At 48.1% G+C, this 13,704-nt stretch overlaps 1 protein-coding gene across 1 annotated transcript in view; it reads right to left on the bottom strand.

The window, feature by feature from the left end:
* The window catches only part of LOC121444067 (tubulin-specific chaperone D), a 147,584-nt gene that overhangs the window by 55,068 nt on the left and 78,812 nt on the right, over positions 1–13,704 (bottom strand). The window contains exons 14-15 of the mRNA XM_041645813.1: positions 9,672–9,828; positions 1,683–1,740 (exon numbers count right to left, since the gene is read on the bottom strand). Coding sequence (XP_041501747.1) covers positions 1,683–1,740; positions 9,672–9,828 — 215 coding nt within the window. The remainder of the gene's footprint in view (positions 1–1,682; positions 1,741–9,671; positions 9,829–13,704) is intronic.

Genomic DNA, 13,704 nt, shown 5'->3' on the forward strand with positions numbered 1-13,704 from the left:
CTGCACCCTCAATGTGTTAGTTCATCTTCAGTCAAACTGCAGACAAAAATACCTGAACAAAAGATTAATAACCCCCATGAACAGATTCAGAAATTCTTTTTCTGAGAACACTAACAACATAAAGAAGGGCCTACACGTGAGTGGAAATTACACTAGAAAGGAAAGGTTATTTCAAAGTCTGAAAAGGAACCACACAGTGTACCACATAAAAAGACACAAGCCAAAGACTACTTGATTACATCAAAGTCGAATACCTATTCATGATTTTAAAACATGAATAAAATGAAAGAAGCTACAGGAAAGAACTTCTCAGCCTGCTAAACAGGAAGCCCCTGCTGACATGCAGAGCCGGGTAAGTCTCCCTTTTCCTCAGTTCCATGACTTCAGAGGTCTCCTCTCCGTCCTACTCTAAGGCCCGGCTCCTATCCCACAGAACACATCTGCAACACTGCCAACTCAATCTCAGGCCTCCCACAGTTTGGAGATTTCATTGGTACTAACAAATCCCACCCACATCTGCAACACTGCCAACTCAATCACAGGCCTCCCATGGTATGGAGATCTCATTGGTACTAACAAATCCCACCCACATCTGCAACACTGCCTACTCAATCTCAGGCCTCCCACAGTTTGGAGACCTCATTGGCGCTAACCGACCCCCTGTGCACCAGCACCCTCCCTTTCCCTTAGTCTCAGAGCAGCCGCAGTCAAATGCTACTCAATCTGTCTCTATGAGAATGCAGAGCCTCAGAGCTCAAAACATGGGAACTTCCAAATCCACACACCTCACAACAAACACCACAGGCTTCACCTATGTTTCTGAGCACCCCAAATGTGTTCAACTGCTGGCCCATCCATGAAAGGAAGGCTCGGGTTCAGACTGCTAAGACACCACAGCGCTCCTGACAGAGCCTGGATCAGCTGTGGCCTCCCACAGCACTCACAGACCTGGCCTCAGTAACTGACCACAGCGGCCAGTTATGTGTGGAGTCAGCTAGAACTGCAACATCCCCACGCGGGCAACATCTCAGTCTCTTCCCCTTGTAATTCATGAGACTTTGGTCTCATCAATGGCCCTAGTCAACACCCCTATTGACACAATCTACCCAAACCCACCCCAAAAAGCTGATCTCACGGGACCTGGGTAACTGAGCTCAAAACACAAGGCCCACGGTCAGCTATGAGGCCAAAGCCCACCCAAGGAGATCCATTCCGATGTGGCCAGGAAAGCAGAGCTAAACGCAGCTTAGTAACAGCTCTTCCTGAAGCATAAACCTGCAGTGCCCTGTTCTGTCATTCCTGGACCAGTCCTGCCAGGCCATTTAGGGTAGAGTCACAGGATAAATTTCTCTTCCCCTGCAGAGCCGGAGCCACCCTGAACTTGGTCTGGGTAACGAACAGAAACCTGTTCACCCGTACTTGTTCAAGATATTTCACCACAGCTGGCTGTGGCTCTCTTGGCAGCACTAGATGGAGGCCTTGAGCCCTGACTTCCCCGTGAATTCCACAGTAAAAGCCCTACAAATGTTACTGTGGTGACTGCTTTACTGGGCTCTTTCCTCTGATCTCCTTTGCCCAGGGGAATGGGTTTTCCAGGGGGACAGAGGCCCACCTGCAGGACATTAGCCACAGTTACACCCCCAGCTCCAGGAAAGGAATGCTCCGGGGACAACGGAACTTACAGAGGCAGCTCTTCTGCAGTTCACGTTTCGGTCAAAGATGGCGGCAATGACCAGCGCACTGTAAAAACAAGGAAAATGGTTAATTAAAATGAAATATGCAAGGGCTGGGAAAATAACTCAGTCAATAAACTGCTTGTCTTGCATGAGATCCCTCATAAAATGTTGGTGAGGCAGTGCATGCTAATAACCCCAGCCAGTCTAGCCTAACGGCTGAACACCAGGCCCACAGGAGACTCTGTCTTAAAGGAGTGGACAGAACTCCTGTTGATGACACCAAGCTTGTTTTCGGCCCTCCACATGCATAGGAAGGGGCACAGACCATGTGACATCCTCCCGCTGTTCACTTGCTGAGTGAGCCTCTCGGACAGCGACAGCGGGAAGCTCAAGGTTCCTAGAGTGACCTCGAAGATAGCAAGAGTTATAGCCCCAGCCCTAACAAATGTCCTGAGCCTCTAGTACCTTGGAGAAAAATGTCTTTGCCCTCCTGGGATCACATGCGCTCGACAAAATGCAAAGACAAATGGTGCCAGAGGATAAGACTTGACAGCAGACAGACAAACGGTCACAAGTGCATGGCTGACACTACCTCCTCCACACACTAACAGCAAGCCAGAGCTCCATGCGCCCTGCAGGCAGCCTGCCCCTGGGAAGCACCCAACCTTATGGCTTCCACAGTGCTCACAGGCCTCAACCCAGTGTTAGGCACAATGGAGCGAGCACTGTCTGTATCATTAGATGAAGTCAACGGGACGGAGACCAAGACTGGATCTTCTGGTGATCCTCATGCAAGAAGGCCACCACTACACACAGCCTCCTGACCTCAGACCCAGGCCACAAGTCAAAATAAGCCTTTTCTTTACAAAGTAGTGTCCTTCAAGTATTTGATATAGCAATGAGTGAGCTGATAACAGGCAGTCAGCCGATTACAGCAGTCACCACAGAAACTAAGTCTCAACTTTTTCTAGAGCCAGAAGCAATACCACCACACCAAACCAACTTTCCCCAGGCTCTCGTGACACCCAACAGGTTTTAACTAAGTCTTTTTCTTATATAACAAACTTTATTACTGTCAGAATCTAGAGAGTCCTTGCTCCTCCACATCTCGTGTCTCTCACCTCTCCTGCAGTCATCAGTTACTGCCATGGGTCCGATCCTCAAGGGGAACCCTTCTCAGGGAAGCATTTCCCCATCTAGGATTTCTCTCCTTGGTCCAGGAGAAGCCCCAGGGATATTCTCAGGAAACAGCAAGGTGCGAGACCTATGGATCAAGGACCAGCCAAGTATGTCTTTCTCGACCTCATTCTCAACTTTCCCAACCATGTAGTGGGCATGCAGTGAGCATGTAGTGAGCATGTAGTGAGCATGCAGTGAGCATGCAGTGAGCATGTAGTGGGCATGTAGTGAGCATGCAGTGGGCATGCAGTGAGCATGTAGTGGGCATGTAGTGGGCATGCAGTGGGCATGCAGTGAGCATGTAGTGGGCATGTAGTGGGCATGTAGTGGGCATGCAGTGAGCATGCAGTGGGAATGTAGTGGGCATGCAGTGAGCATGTAGTAGGCATGTAGTAGGCATGTAGTGGGCATGCAGTGAGCATGCAGTGGGCATGCAGTGAGCATGTAGTGGGCATGTAGTGGGCATGCAGTGGGCATGCAGTGAGCATGTAGTGGGAATGTAGTGGGCATGCAGTGAGCATGCAGTGAGCGAGGCTGACCTGAGCTTTAGCTTCAATGTTTTACTTCCTTCCTCCTAGGGACAAGGCTGTACCCAATTCACCTTTTTCCTAAAACACTTTCTACAGGTTACTAGGTAACTTTACAGCTGCAGATGAGACCTGATAAGGTGGTAGAGTTAGGGGAACCCCTACTAGGGCCTTCTCCCAACTCCACTTGTCCTTCTCAGGTGTGTGGGAGGCCAAGGGAGTACTGCACACGTAAATGAAGGCATCTCTCCTGTGCTCAGCACCAACACAAGAAGCCCCAAGTAGCAGCTCCTCCCATGGGGACCATATCCAGTGGGAGAAGCTGCAGCAGGCCTGCCCAACAATTTTCCTTATGGGGCCATCCTTCCCACAATCACCTTGACAGGTCTGTGTGCTCACAAAAGCCCCAGTTACCACGCTCCTCAGAGCACAGGAATATTTCAACTATTCTTCTCAAGGCAGCGAGTTTGCTGGTGACCGTCCTCTTGGTCTCTGACAGTGAACATACACAGGCTGTTCCATACAGACCTCTCCAAGGTGTGAGCAAGTAAAATGAGCCATAAGTCAGAAGGACTGGGACATGGAGTCCATTACAGGACTCTCATCAGAGGAAACCCATGTGCAGCAGGTATCAGAAGCCATGAGAAGCAACAGCCTCCTACACTACCATCAAGTTAGCTTTTCCTTGAGCATTAAATGCCTTAAAAGTCACTGCTTCATTGACAGTCTTTCTTTCTGTAGCCCAGGTGAGCCTTGAACTCATGGTGAGTCTCCTGCCTTAGCCTCTCAAGTGCTATGATTATAGGCATGAATCAGAATTTACATGTTTCATAAAACTTGAGATTATACTGAAGTAGATGTAACAATAGTTGGAAAATGCTGCTTTGTAAGTAACACCTTCAGGTTAACTAAAACAAATTTGCATGCACTTACGAGTAAAGGTGTTTAAACACTTTAATCTGGGCTAAAATCTTTTTTTAACTTTTTATTCATTTGTGTGTTTGTGTGTGTGTCTGCTTGTGTCTGTGTATCACCTGTGTGCTGAGCCTGAAGAAGCCAGAAGAGGGCTTCAGATTCCCTGGGACTACAGTCACAGTTGTGAGCTACCACGTGAAGGCCAGGAATTAACTCAAGTCCTCTAGAGGAGCAGCCAGTACTTTTGTCCACTGAGCCACTCTCCAGCTCCGGATTAGCTTCCTTAAAACTGTTTTCCTAACTTTAGAACAAGACTGCAGTATTTAAATATACGAAGATGTTTCAAGAGCAAAGGGTTAGGAAATCACCTTCCTACATCACTGTCTTCATGCGTACTAACCTCCGCCTGGGCCCCAGTCATCCTCGGCAGGGTGACCCTGTGTGAATGTCACTACAACACCTGGCACCCACGGTGAAACCCACCATCTGAGAGAAGTGCTGGTGGGTATGCCCACCTGCCTGACTTCCCTGGGGAAGCTGTGTGACAGCTCACCAGGATTCACCGGGAAGGGACCCTTTTTCAGGCCAAGGGAAAGTGGCATGCCTCAGCCTGCTTCTCTGCTTTCCCACAGTCTTATCCCTCAGTTCAGCATGTGCCGTGAGAACAGCATTTACCCCAAACTCATCTTTTTTTCATTTGTATGATACTATGTAGCACTCAAAAGCAAGCATACTTGCGGCTACCTGGCAAATGATGGCACTTCCATACTGACGCAGAGAAGACTAATAATAATTCATCGTCCATCTGTGGCTTTTTAAGTTGTAAATTGCATTAAAATATAAGCCCTGTGTTTAATTGAATTTCCCTAAGCCGTAAGCAGAAGGTTCATGTACTCTGGGGTCACAGCCTGATTGCTGCCCCGTCCTGGCTACAGCAGCTTTCCCTTCTCTGAGAGCTGGGCCATTCAGAGGCGGAGGAGACCAAGACATAGCTTTGAGCAATGCTTGCTATTTCCTGATTTTTTTTTTTTTCCAGGACAATCTTGCCCTGGAGGAAGAGATCCTCCAGAGCCAATCCCAGGCAGTTCACAGGCAGCCCACGCTGCCTGGCCGGTTTGCACAGTGGAGGTGAGAGTCAGGAGCTGCCCCTGGCATGGGCGGGCCTGTGCCTGGGCGGAGTGAACGTCAACAGGAGCTCAGCTTACAAAAGAGTTTCAGGTGAGGCAATCACTAGAAGGTGACAGGCAGAGCACCCTGGCAGCGGCAGCAGGTTTGCTTTCTTTGCTTCCTGTAGATCAGATCCTGACTTTGGTTAGAAAGACTCATCTAGGTGATAGACAGCCATCCCAGTGCATTTTCGCTACACATCTTGCTGCCACTGCACTGGGGTTGTCAGGAAGCCAGGTGTGTGGCACAGAACAGCCAGACCTTCTCCACCTGTGTTTGCTCAAAGCCAAGGAAAGATGGTTTTCAGAGTCGATCAAAACTATTTCAAAACGATAAAAATTTGCCCTTAACATTTTCAAAGCAGAGTCAGCACTGGGAGGGGGAAGAACAACTGATCCTGCTTCTTCGGCCAAGCTTAGAAAGGGTTAGTGGCTACCTCTGTATCGGGCACCAAGGCCTCCCTGGTTCTTTCTGACAGATGTTTCTGTTTATTCTGGGAACTATATTTGGATCTCAACTGCACTTTTACAGGATACACGGAGGGGTTTGTGAAAGTAAAGATACCAAGATTTTATCATGTGCTGGAATTAATGGGCTTAAAACCTGATAATTAAAGAGCATGGTCACCCATGACAAACCTTGCAAGCAAGTCTGCAGGGCACACCCGACCGATACTCAGACACAGAGCTTCAGGCGGGAGGTAGTGCATGCCCCAAGCTCACTGGCGCACCTGACTCACCAGGTGCCCTCCCCCACTGATGCCTGGAGTCAGATGGGCCAGAAAGGGCCAGGCACAAGTTGCTCAGAACCTGTCTGACCGGCTAGAAACCTGCAGCAGCTCAGCTCCAAAGGGCACTGTTGCCCATGAGAGGCAGGTGTGGGCAAAGGAGCCAGAGAAGCCTTCTCAGAAGAAACTCCAGAGCAGCTGACTGCCAGCTTAGGAGAAGCAGGAGGCTGTGAGAGAGACAGCCAGCAGTCCTGAGGCCAGACGGCTGAAGTTTCCATGTGGAACACACAGGCATGAGCTCCTCATCAACCCCTCGGGCTTTTCCCACATGTCAGCAAGTCCAACCTCTCCTAGGCCCAAGAAACACAAGAGTTTCTAAAGACTACAGCTAGACACGGCTGCATACCAACTACTCCCGGGCCAGGAAAGTTAGGTCATTCCAGAGACTGAGCTGTGGGTAAAGCTAAGGCCACTTCTGTGCTCACCCAGAGTCCCGACAGAAGCAGCGTTCTCCACACCACACCCAAAATCTCAACCCAACAGGAAGAGGACCTCACATCTCCCCATGGGACACCTCACACTCAGCAACCGCAGTCCACACAAGCTCTGGAAAGGTCACGCTCAATCTGGCCACCTTCGAGTGTGCATCAGTGTACATTTTTTCCTGAGAATGAAAAGGGGATGGAACGCTGAGGAGGAGACAGGTGCAGCACTAGGTGTGACCCTGACCAGGCACTGGTGAACTGCCAGGAGACTGAAGGATGGGAGGGACCCTTTTCTTCCCTGAGCAGGAAAGGACAACCCCGAAACAAAAGGTCCCGAGTTCCTTTAGCAGCTATGGAAGCTGCTCACCGTACTGTTCTGTGTGTGAGAGAAGCTAGGGTTAGAGAAGACAGGACAGAGCCCAAAGCTCCACCTGCAGCCACAACACCAGGTCACAGCAGCCGACTTCAGGGCTGCCTCATGCCTATCAGCCATGTTTTCCAAAGACTGCTCATGTCCTTTACAAAGCCCACCCGGAGCTCAATGGGGCTGTGGCAGAGTCCTACAACACTAAGTGAAGACAGGCGCTCTGGTGGGAACTGGGTAACTCTGGCTTTTCACTCTGGACCAGGTGCCCCACGGGGCCCCCAATCATGAGGAAGCTGACTGGAACCTCTCATTTGTACCTCTTACCTTCAGAAGGCAGCAGCATGGCCTTGGTACCCACATTTAACAGAAGAGAATGGGAAGATAGCCACGCACTGCCTCTCCACATGGCTACATGCTCCCAAGCCAGCAGGCCAGCACCCATTGGCATCACTCCGATTCCTCCATCAGGCCATCCTGCCTTCCTACCTCCTGGATCAGGAGAGGTGGAAGGGCATGGCATAGCATTCTGTAAGTCTGCTGCTCTTCTGATCAAAACTGTTCAACTAAGTGGGATCTGTAAGGACTGTTTTCACTTCGAAGCAGGAGGCTCCTGCACATCAAAGCCAAGGTCCCTCCCAGTCCTTCACAATCTGGCGTTCATCAGTGCCATGACAGGGTCACACCTGGCTCGCACCTATCTCCTGCTTAAGGCTCTATCCTCTTTTCATCCTCAGGAAAAAACTGGGCAATGACCACAGCTAGCCACCTGAGAGAGCCCTGTGGAGCTAAGCAAGAGGACATCAATCTGAAGAAGCTGCCCGGCTCTGGGACAGTTGAGCACAGGGGAAAACCTTTTTTCTACTTATACTGTATACTGCCAGAAATTTGAAGAAAAGGACAAGAAAGCAGTTGCAAGAACCTCCTTCAAAGCCACATAAACAGCAAAGAGAGGTCACATCTGTATGGCAGTCGGGTAGGAAGCAGAGAGGTCACCACCATGGATAGGGCCCAAAGCTCAGCAGAAGACCTTGGACAGCTGGGCTCCTGCAAGCTTCCTGACAATCCTGCTTAGGTCATGTTCCCCGTGAGCTGTGCACCTGGGCTCCTGCAAGCTTCCTGGTAATCCTGCTTACGTCATGTTCCTATGAGTGGTACACCGTCAGTATGTGCTTATGCCCCATAAAATGATGCAGGTCCTGAGATGCTCCTTTCTGATAGCAGGGAGTTCCAATTGAGATGTCCAGGAGGAATATTCTGGAGGTGTGCCTTAGAATGAGGTGAGGGGGTGAGTAGCACCATGGGGATGATACTTGGGGTCCAGGCTCACACTTTCAGAGTTCTGGAATGTAGAAATATCTGTTTTTTTTTTCTGAGGCTGATTTTGTCTGTCCTGATTTCCTAAGTTGTGTGACTTGCACTTTGTTTCAGCAACTTGTGATATAAACAGTATCGGAGACCTCTGTGAAGCACGGAAGCACCCTTAGAAGAGGAGTGACGGGTGCTGGGTCACCAGACTCCAGTACCTCTGGCCATGGAAGAGTACAGTCCAACGTGCAGGGGTAGTAGCTTGGGTCTGTAGGCTCTAAATACGAGTTTAGTGGCTTCTGGAGCTCCATGCCTCTGGGATAGTACCAGGGCTTTTCTGCCTGACTTTCAGTATTTTTTTTTCTTTTTCCTATCCCTTTGAAAGATGCAGGACAAATGGGTCCTCAGTACAAGTGTCTCTTCAGTTTTGAGCAGCAATTGGCACATAACACTGGGGTGGGAGGGGGAACCAACTTTCTTTGAGTTTGAGCTTCATTCTGTTCCTTTCTGAGAAGTCAAGGGAGGATGCCAAGCAGCTCATTGTATTTATCATGGTGTGAACATCATAATGGGTCCTCTCTGTCGAAGTCTATTCATGCTCACTAGGACAAGGCCTATGGTTTGCTCTATCCTCAGCACACTGTGGGACAGCTGCTAGAGGCTCCAGAGTCACTAGCAGAAGGGGTTCCATGGTATTCTAGTGACTGAGCTTTACTCGGTTTCATGGCATCTCCCTGAAGTGGGATCCAGAACCCATTTGTTTTCCTGGACAGTGGTGCTTGGAACCCTATCTCCCCACCCAGCAGATCCTGCCCCTGTTGTAAGGAGGCCGCTTGTTGGTTTCCAGCTGCTTAGCCCCTAAATAATCACACAGAAACTGCTTGGTCCACTAGCTCTAGCATCTTATTGGCTTACTCTTACATCTTAATTTAACCCATCTCCATTAATCTGTGCATCACCACGAGGTCGTGGCCTATCAGCAAAGGCCTACCAGCAAAGTTCCATCGGACTCCGTAGGGCTACATTGCTTCTCTCTGACTCTGCCCTCTTTCTCCCAGCATTCAGCCTAGCTTTCCCTGCCTAGTTCTGTTCTGCCCTGTCATAGGCTCAAAGCAGTTCTTTATTAATCAATGGTAATCATAGCACACAGAGGGAAATCCCACATCATGTCCCAGTCCACAAGATTCCAGCAATGCTGGGACTGGCAGGTAGTTGTTGAGAACGGGTTATCTGAGGAGAGACGTTCAAGGCAGATGGGACGTTTGCCTGAGGTAAATCTCCTTCATGTCACCATCACCCCTCAGCACAACCAACAGGCTTTACCTGGAAATGGCAGTCACGAAAGGAGTCAACTCCTGAGGCTCATAGGCGCGTGCGAAAGCCCAGCACACGTAGCAGGCGGCATCCCTGACGTTGGCACCCACGCTGCAGGCGCCCCGCTTCTCTTCGTAGGTCAGTGCCTTCAGGATCACTGTGACAACTGGCAGAAGACAAAAGCAAAGAGCAGCTGGTGGCACATCATGAGGCAGGGTCAGAGACAGGCCACGCACAGGCCTACGAGAATCAAAACCTGTCAATCGCACCACGTGTACTCATCTATGTTCATAGCAGCAACCTGGAAACAACCTAGATGCCCTGCGACCAAAGAATGGATAAGGAAAATGTGGTACATTTACAAAATGGAGTACTACACAGCAGAAAAAAATGACATCTTGAAATTTGCAGGCAAATAAATGGAGCTAGAAAACTCATATTGAGTGAGGTAACCCAGACCCAGAAAGACAAATATCATACCTACTCACAATAAGTGGTTTTTAGACATAAAGCAAAGAAAACCAGTCTACAATTCACAATCCCAGAGAACCTAGACAACAAAGAGGACCTTAAGAGAGGCATACGTGGATCTAATGTACATGGGAAGTAGAAAAAGACAAGATCTCCTGAGTAAATTGGGAGCATGGGGGCCATGGGACAGGGTAGAAGGGGAGGGGAGAGAAAGAGAGGGGAGCAGAGAAAAATGTATAGCTCAATAAAATCAATTTAAAAAATGAAAAAAGAAAAAAACCAAAATCTGCTCAGAACAAACCCCTGAAATGAAAGAAGTCTACCAGCTCAAAGGCAAAGAGGTATTTTTGAGATTCCTAAGAATCACACAAAGAAATGATGGTTCTTCAAAGCAATAACCACAACCAGGCTCCCAAGTTTGTGGCCATACCAAGAGCATGCAAATCTCAGAAGCTCACACCAGGATAGAAAGGGTCATGCATTTATGGAGAGTGATGGTGACTCCCACAAGTGAGGCAGAAGGATGTGAAGCCACAGGACAAGATTTCAACAACCTCAGGAAAGGGTGGAGACACCACAGAGCCTGGACCAGAGAGGGGCCCTGGAAGTCCCAGGGCTGAGGATCCAGACACAGAAGCCAGTCCTAGTGGTCCTGTGTGCATAGGATTATCTGTTTCACCATCTGAAACGTCTATAGTAGCCAAGAGATAAAGACACATGAATTCTTCTTCTGGTTCTGGTGGAAATATTCAACCAAGTAACTGATATACATGCACACACAGAGACAGAGTAAGAGACGTACATACATACGGACGGACAGACACACACACACAGCAGTTGATATAAGGAGGTGAGAGCATTTTAAGATGTGTTCAAGAATGCTGGAACATTAAATTTATAGCATTCCTGGGTATTTTCTTCAAGGACCTAGGTTAACATATCACAAAGATACTTGTTTATCAACGTTTTTTGTTTTGTTTTATATGAGACAGGGTCTCACTGTGTAGCCCTAGTTGGCCTGGAACTTGCTATGTAGATCAAGTTAGGCTAGCCTACCTCAGTTTCACAACTGCTGGGATTAAAGGTGTCTGGCACCATGTCCAGCACATTCATCAATGTTTATTTGCAGCGCTGTCCAAAACAGCTAAGTTATAGAACCAACCTGGGTATTCTTCAAGGGAAGAACTGATAAGGAAAATTATACTGTGCACAACAGTCATATGCCCACAAATAATTGATTAAATAAGGACTGAGGAAACAGCTCAGTCAATAAAGTGCTTGCCATCAACACTGAGGAACTAAGTTCAGATCCCCAGTCCACACGTAAAAAGCCAGGCATAGTGTCTCACACTTGTAACCCTAGCACTGGAGAGGCCAGGATAAGAGGACTTGCTGGACAGCTAATCTCGTCAAATAGGTGCAATTCCAGACCGCCCTTAATTCCAGTACCTAAAAGGCAGAAGCAAGCGAATCTCTGTGAGTTCAAGAACAGTCTGGTCTACAGAGCAAGTTCCAGGACAGCCATGGCAACATAGAGAAACTGTCTTGGAAAACAAACAAACAAAAAACAAAATAAATAGAGAAGACACCCAAAATTGACCTCTGGCCTCCACAAAAACACATAATGTGTGCACAGGCACACATACACACACATACACACACCACACAAAAAATAATAAAAACAAATGTTACTGTATCTGTTCTGTGTATTCATGTATTTGTGAAGAGTTGCCTATTAAAGATTGAACGCTTCTTAAAGGTTAAACATTATATTTACTGAATCATGTAAGAAATGTATTTACTGTGTGTAGGAGGGTTGTGGATGGGTACACGAGTGCCGTGCACGTGTGGAGGGCAGAGGACAACCTTCAGAATTAGTTCTCTCCTTCCACCACGTGAGGTCCATGGAGCAAACTCTGGTTGTCAGGGCTGATAGTAAATGCCTTTATCTAAGCCACCCCAACAGTCCGGAATTTAATAAGAAGACTGAGAGTTCATTTTTAAAAGACTCTTAAAAGTGGTAATGGAAAATGCGACAGAGAAAAACTTAAGAAAAAACTTGATTTTTACAATGCAAAGGTGAATGGACTTTTCTAAAGGAGCATGCTAAAGTCCCAATTTCTTGATCCCACCCAGATAGATAGCCATTCTGCAGCAAGGAATGCTAGACAGCTCTCACTGGTACTTTAACAATGTGTTTAAAACAGGGCTGGAGGACTAGTAATATGGCTCAGTGGGAGAGCCCATAGGGGCCTAGAATGTGTGAGGGCCTAGGTTCAATTCCCAGTGCCATACCTAAAGAGGGACGGAGGACTATCCAGTAACATGGCAGGAGGTTCCAAAGCAACTGGGGTTCAGTGATCACCCTTACTTGCAGAAGCTGGCCACAAACACTGAAGGCCATCAAGGTAAGATTCACAGCTGGCAGACAAATCAAAGGAGTTCGTCATGGCACCACTAAGGTGTGTTTTGGGGAGGTACCCATCTCCTGCATGTGCGATTGTCAACCAGAAAATAGCACCTAGGAGTAAATATAGGCCAAAAAAAAAAAAAAATCTTGAAGAACTATCAATGTTATAAAACCAAATCTCTACTTTTTTGATTCTAAGGGTTTTTCTATATAAATATCAAACGTAGTTATGGATCGATGGAATATGTTTCATATAGCTGTGGTATTTCAGGGAAGCTGTAAAGCGTGCACAGGACAAGTGATGGGCAAGAGGCCTGGACACATACATCCTAAGGGAAGCAACGCAGTGTGCATTGCGGCCTCATGCAGATGCTAGGTTACCCAGCGTGGTCCTGCTAAGAACACCAAATAAAGCCTATCTCCTGACTTGGGACAGATGTCCCTCTAGATGTCCAACACAGAGCCCATCTTCCCAACAGTTTTCCATGTAAGTGGCTACAGTGAAGTCTTGGGGAGAGTGTGGGCCCAGTAAGTGGTCATCCCAAGGTCTCTTCACAGCCAATCTCCAGTTGGCCCTATCCACAGACGCAGCTCCTATATTTCAAGAACTCCGCCCAGTGCCATCTCCCATCAAACCAGAAACACCCTGTGGTTACAAACAAAGGCTGGCTCCAGTGGGGATCACGCTTTTTTTTAATTTAAATAACTTTTTTTCATTTATTTTACATACCAATCAGTTTCCCCTCCCTCCTCTCCTCCTTTTCCCAACTACCCGACCCCCATCTCCATTCAGAAAGGGACAGGCCTCCCACGGGCTTGCACAAAGGCTTCTAACAGTGAAGACAGGACCTCTCCCTGGCGCTGGACTGGCTTTTGGTAACCTGTTTCCCATGCTAGATCATTCCTAAGTATGTCCCAGAGACTCCCATACCCTACAGGGTTCCTCTACACCCCAGGGAAGAGGCACATCAGCAGGCACACTCTTAGGAGCAGGAAGCATCAAGCCAGAAGCGAACCCAGTATCTGACAGACTATTACTCCTGTACACACCCGATGTTTCCCCAAATATAGTGCTGACGGTTAAATATAAACCCAGCAAAAGAAAACCACCATGGCTGCTGTGGACTAGGAATTATAACTACGATCATCTCGACTTACCTA

Source organism: Microtus oregoni, unplaced genomic scaffold (assembly GCF_018167655.1).
Source record: "Microtus oregoni isolate MIOR12 unplaced genomic scaffold, Mior012 000117F_ref0000505, whole genome shotgun sequence".
NCBI lineage: Eukaryota > Metazoa > Chordata > Mammalia > Rodentia > Cricetidae > Microtus > Microtus oregoni.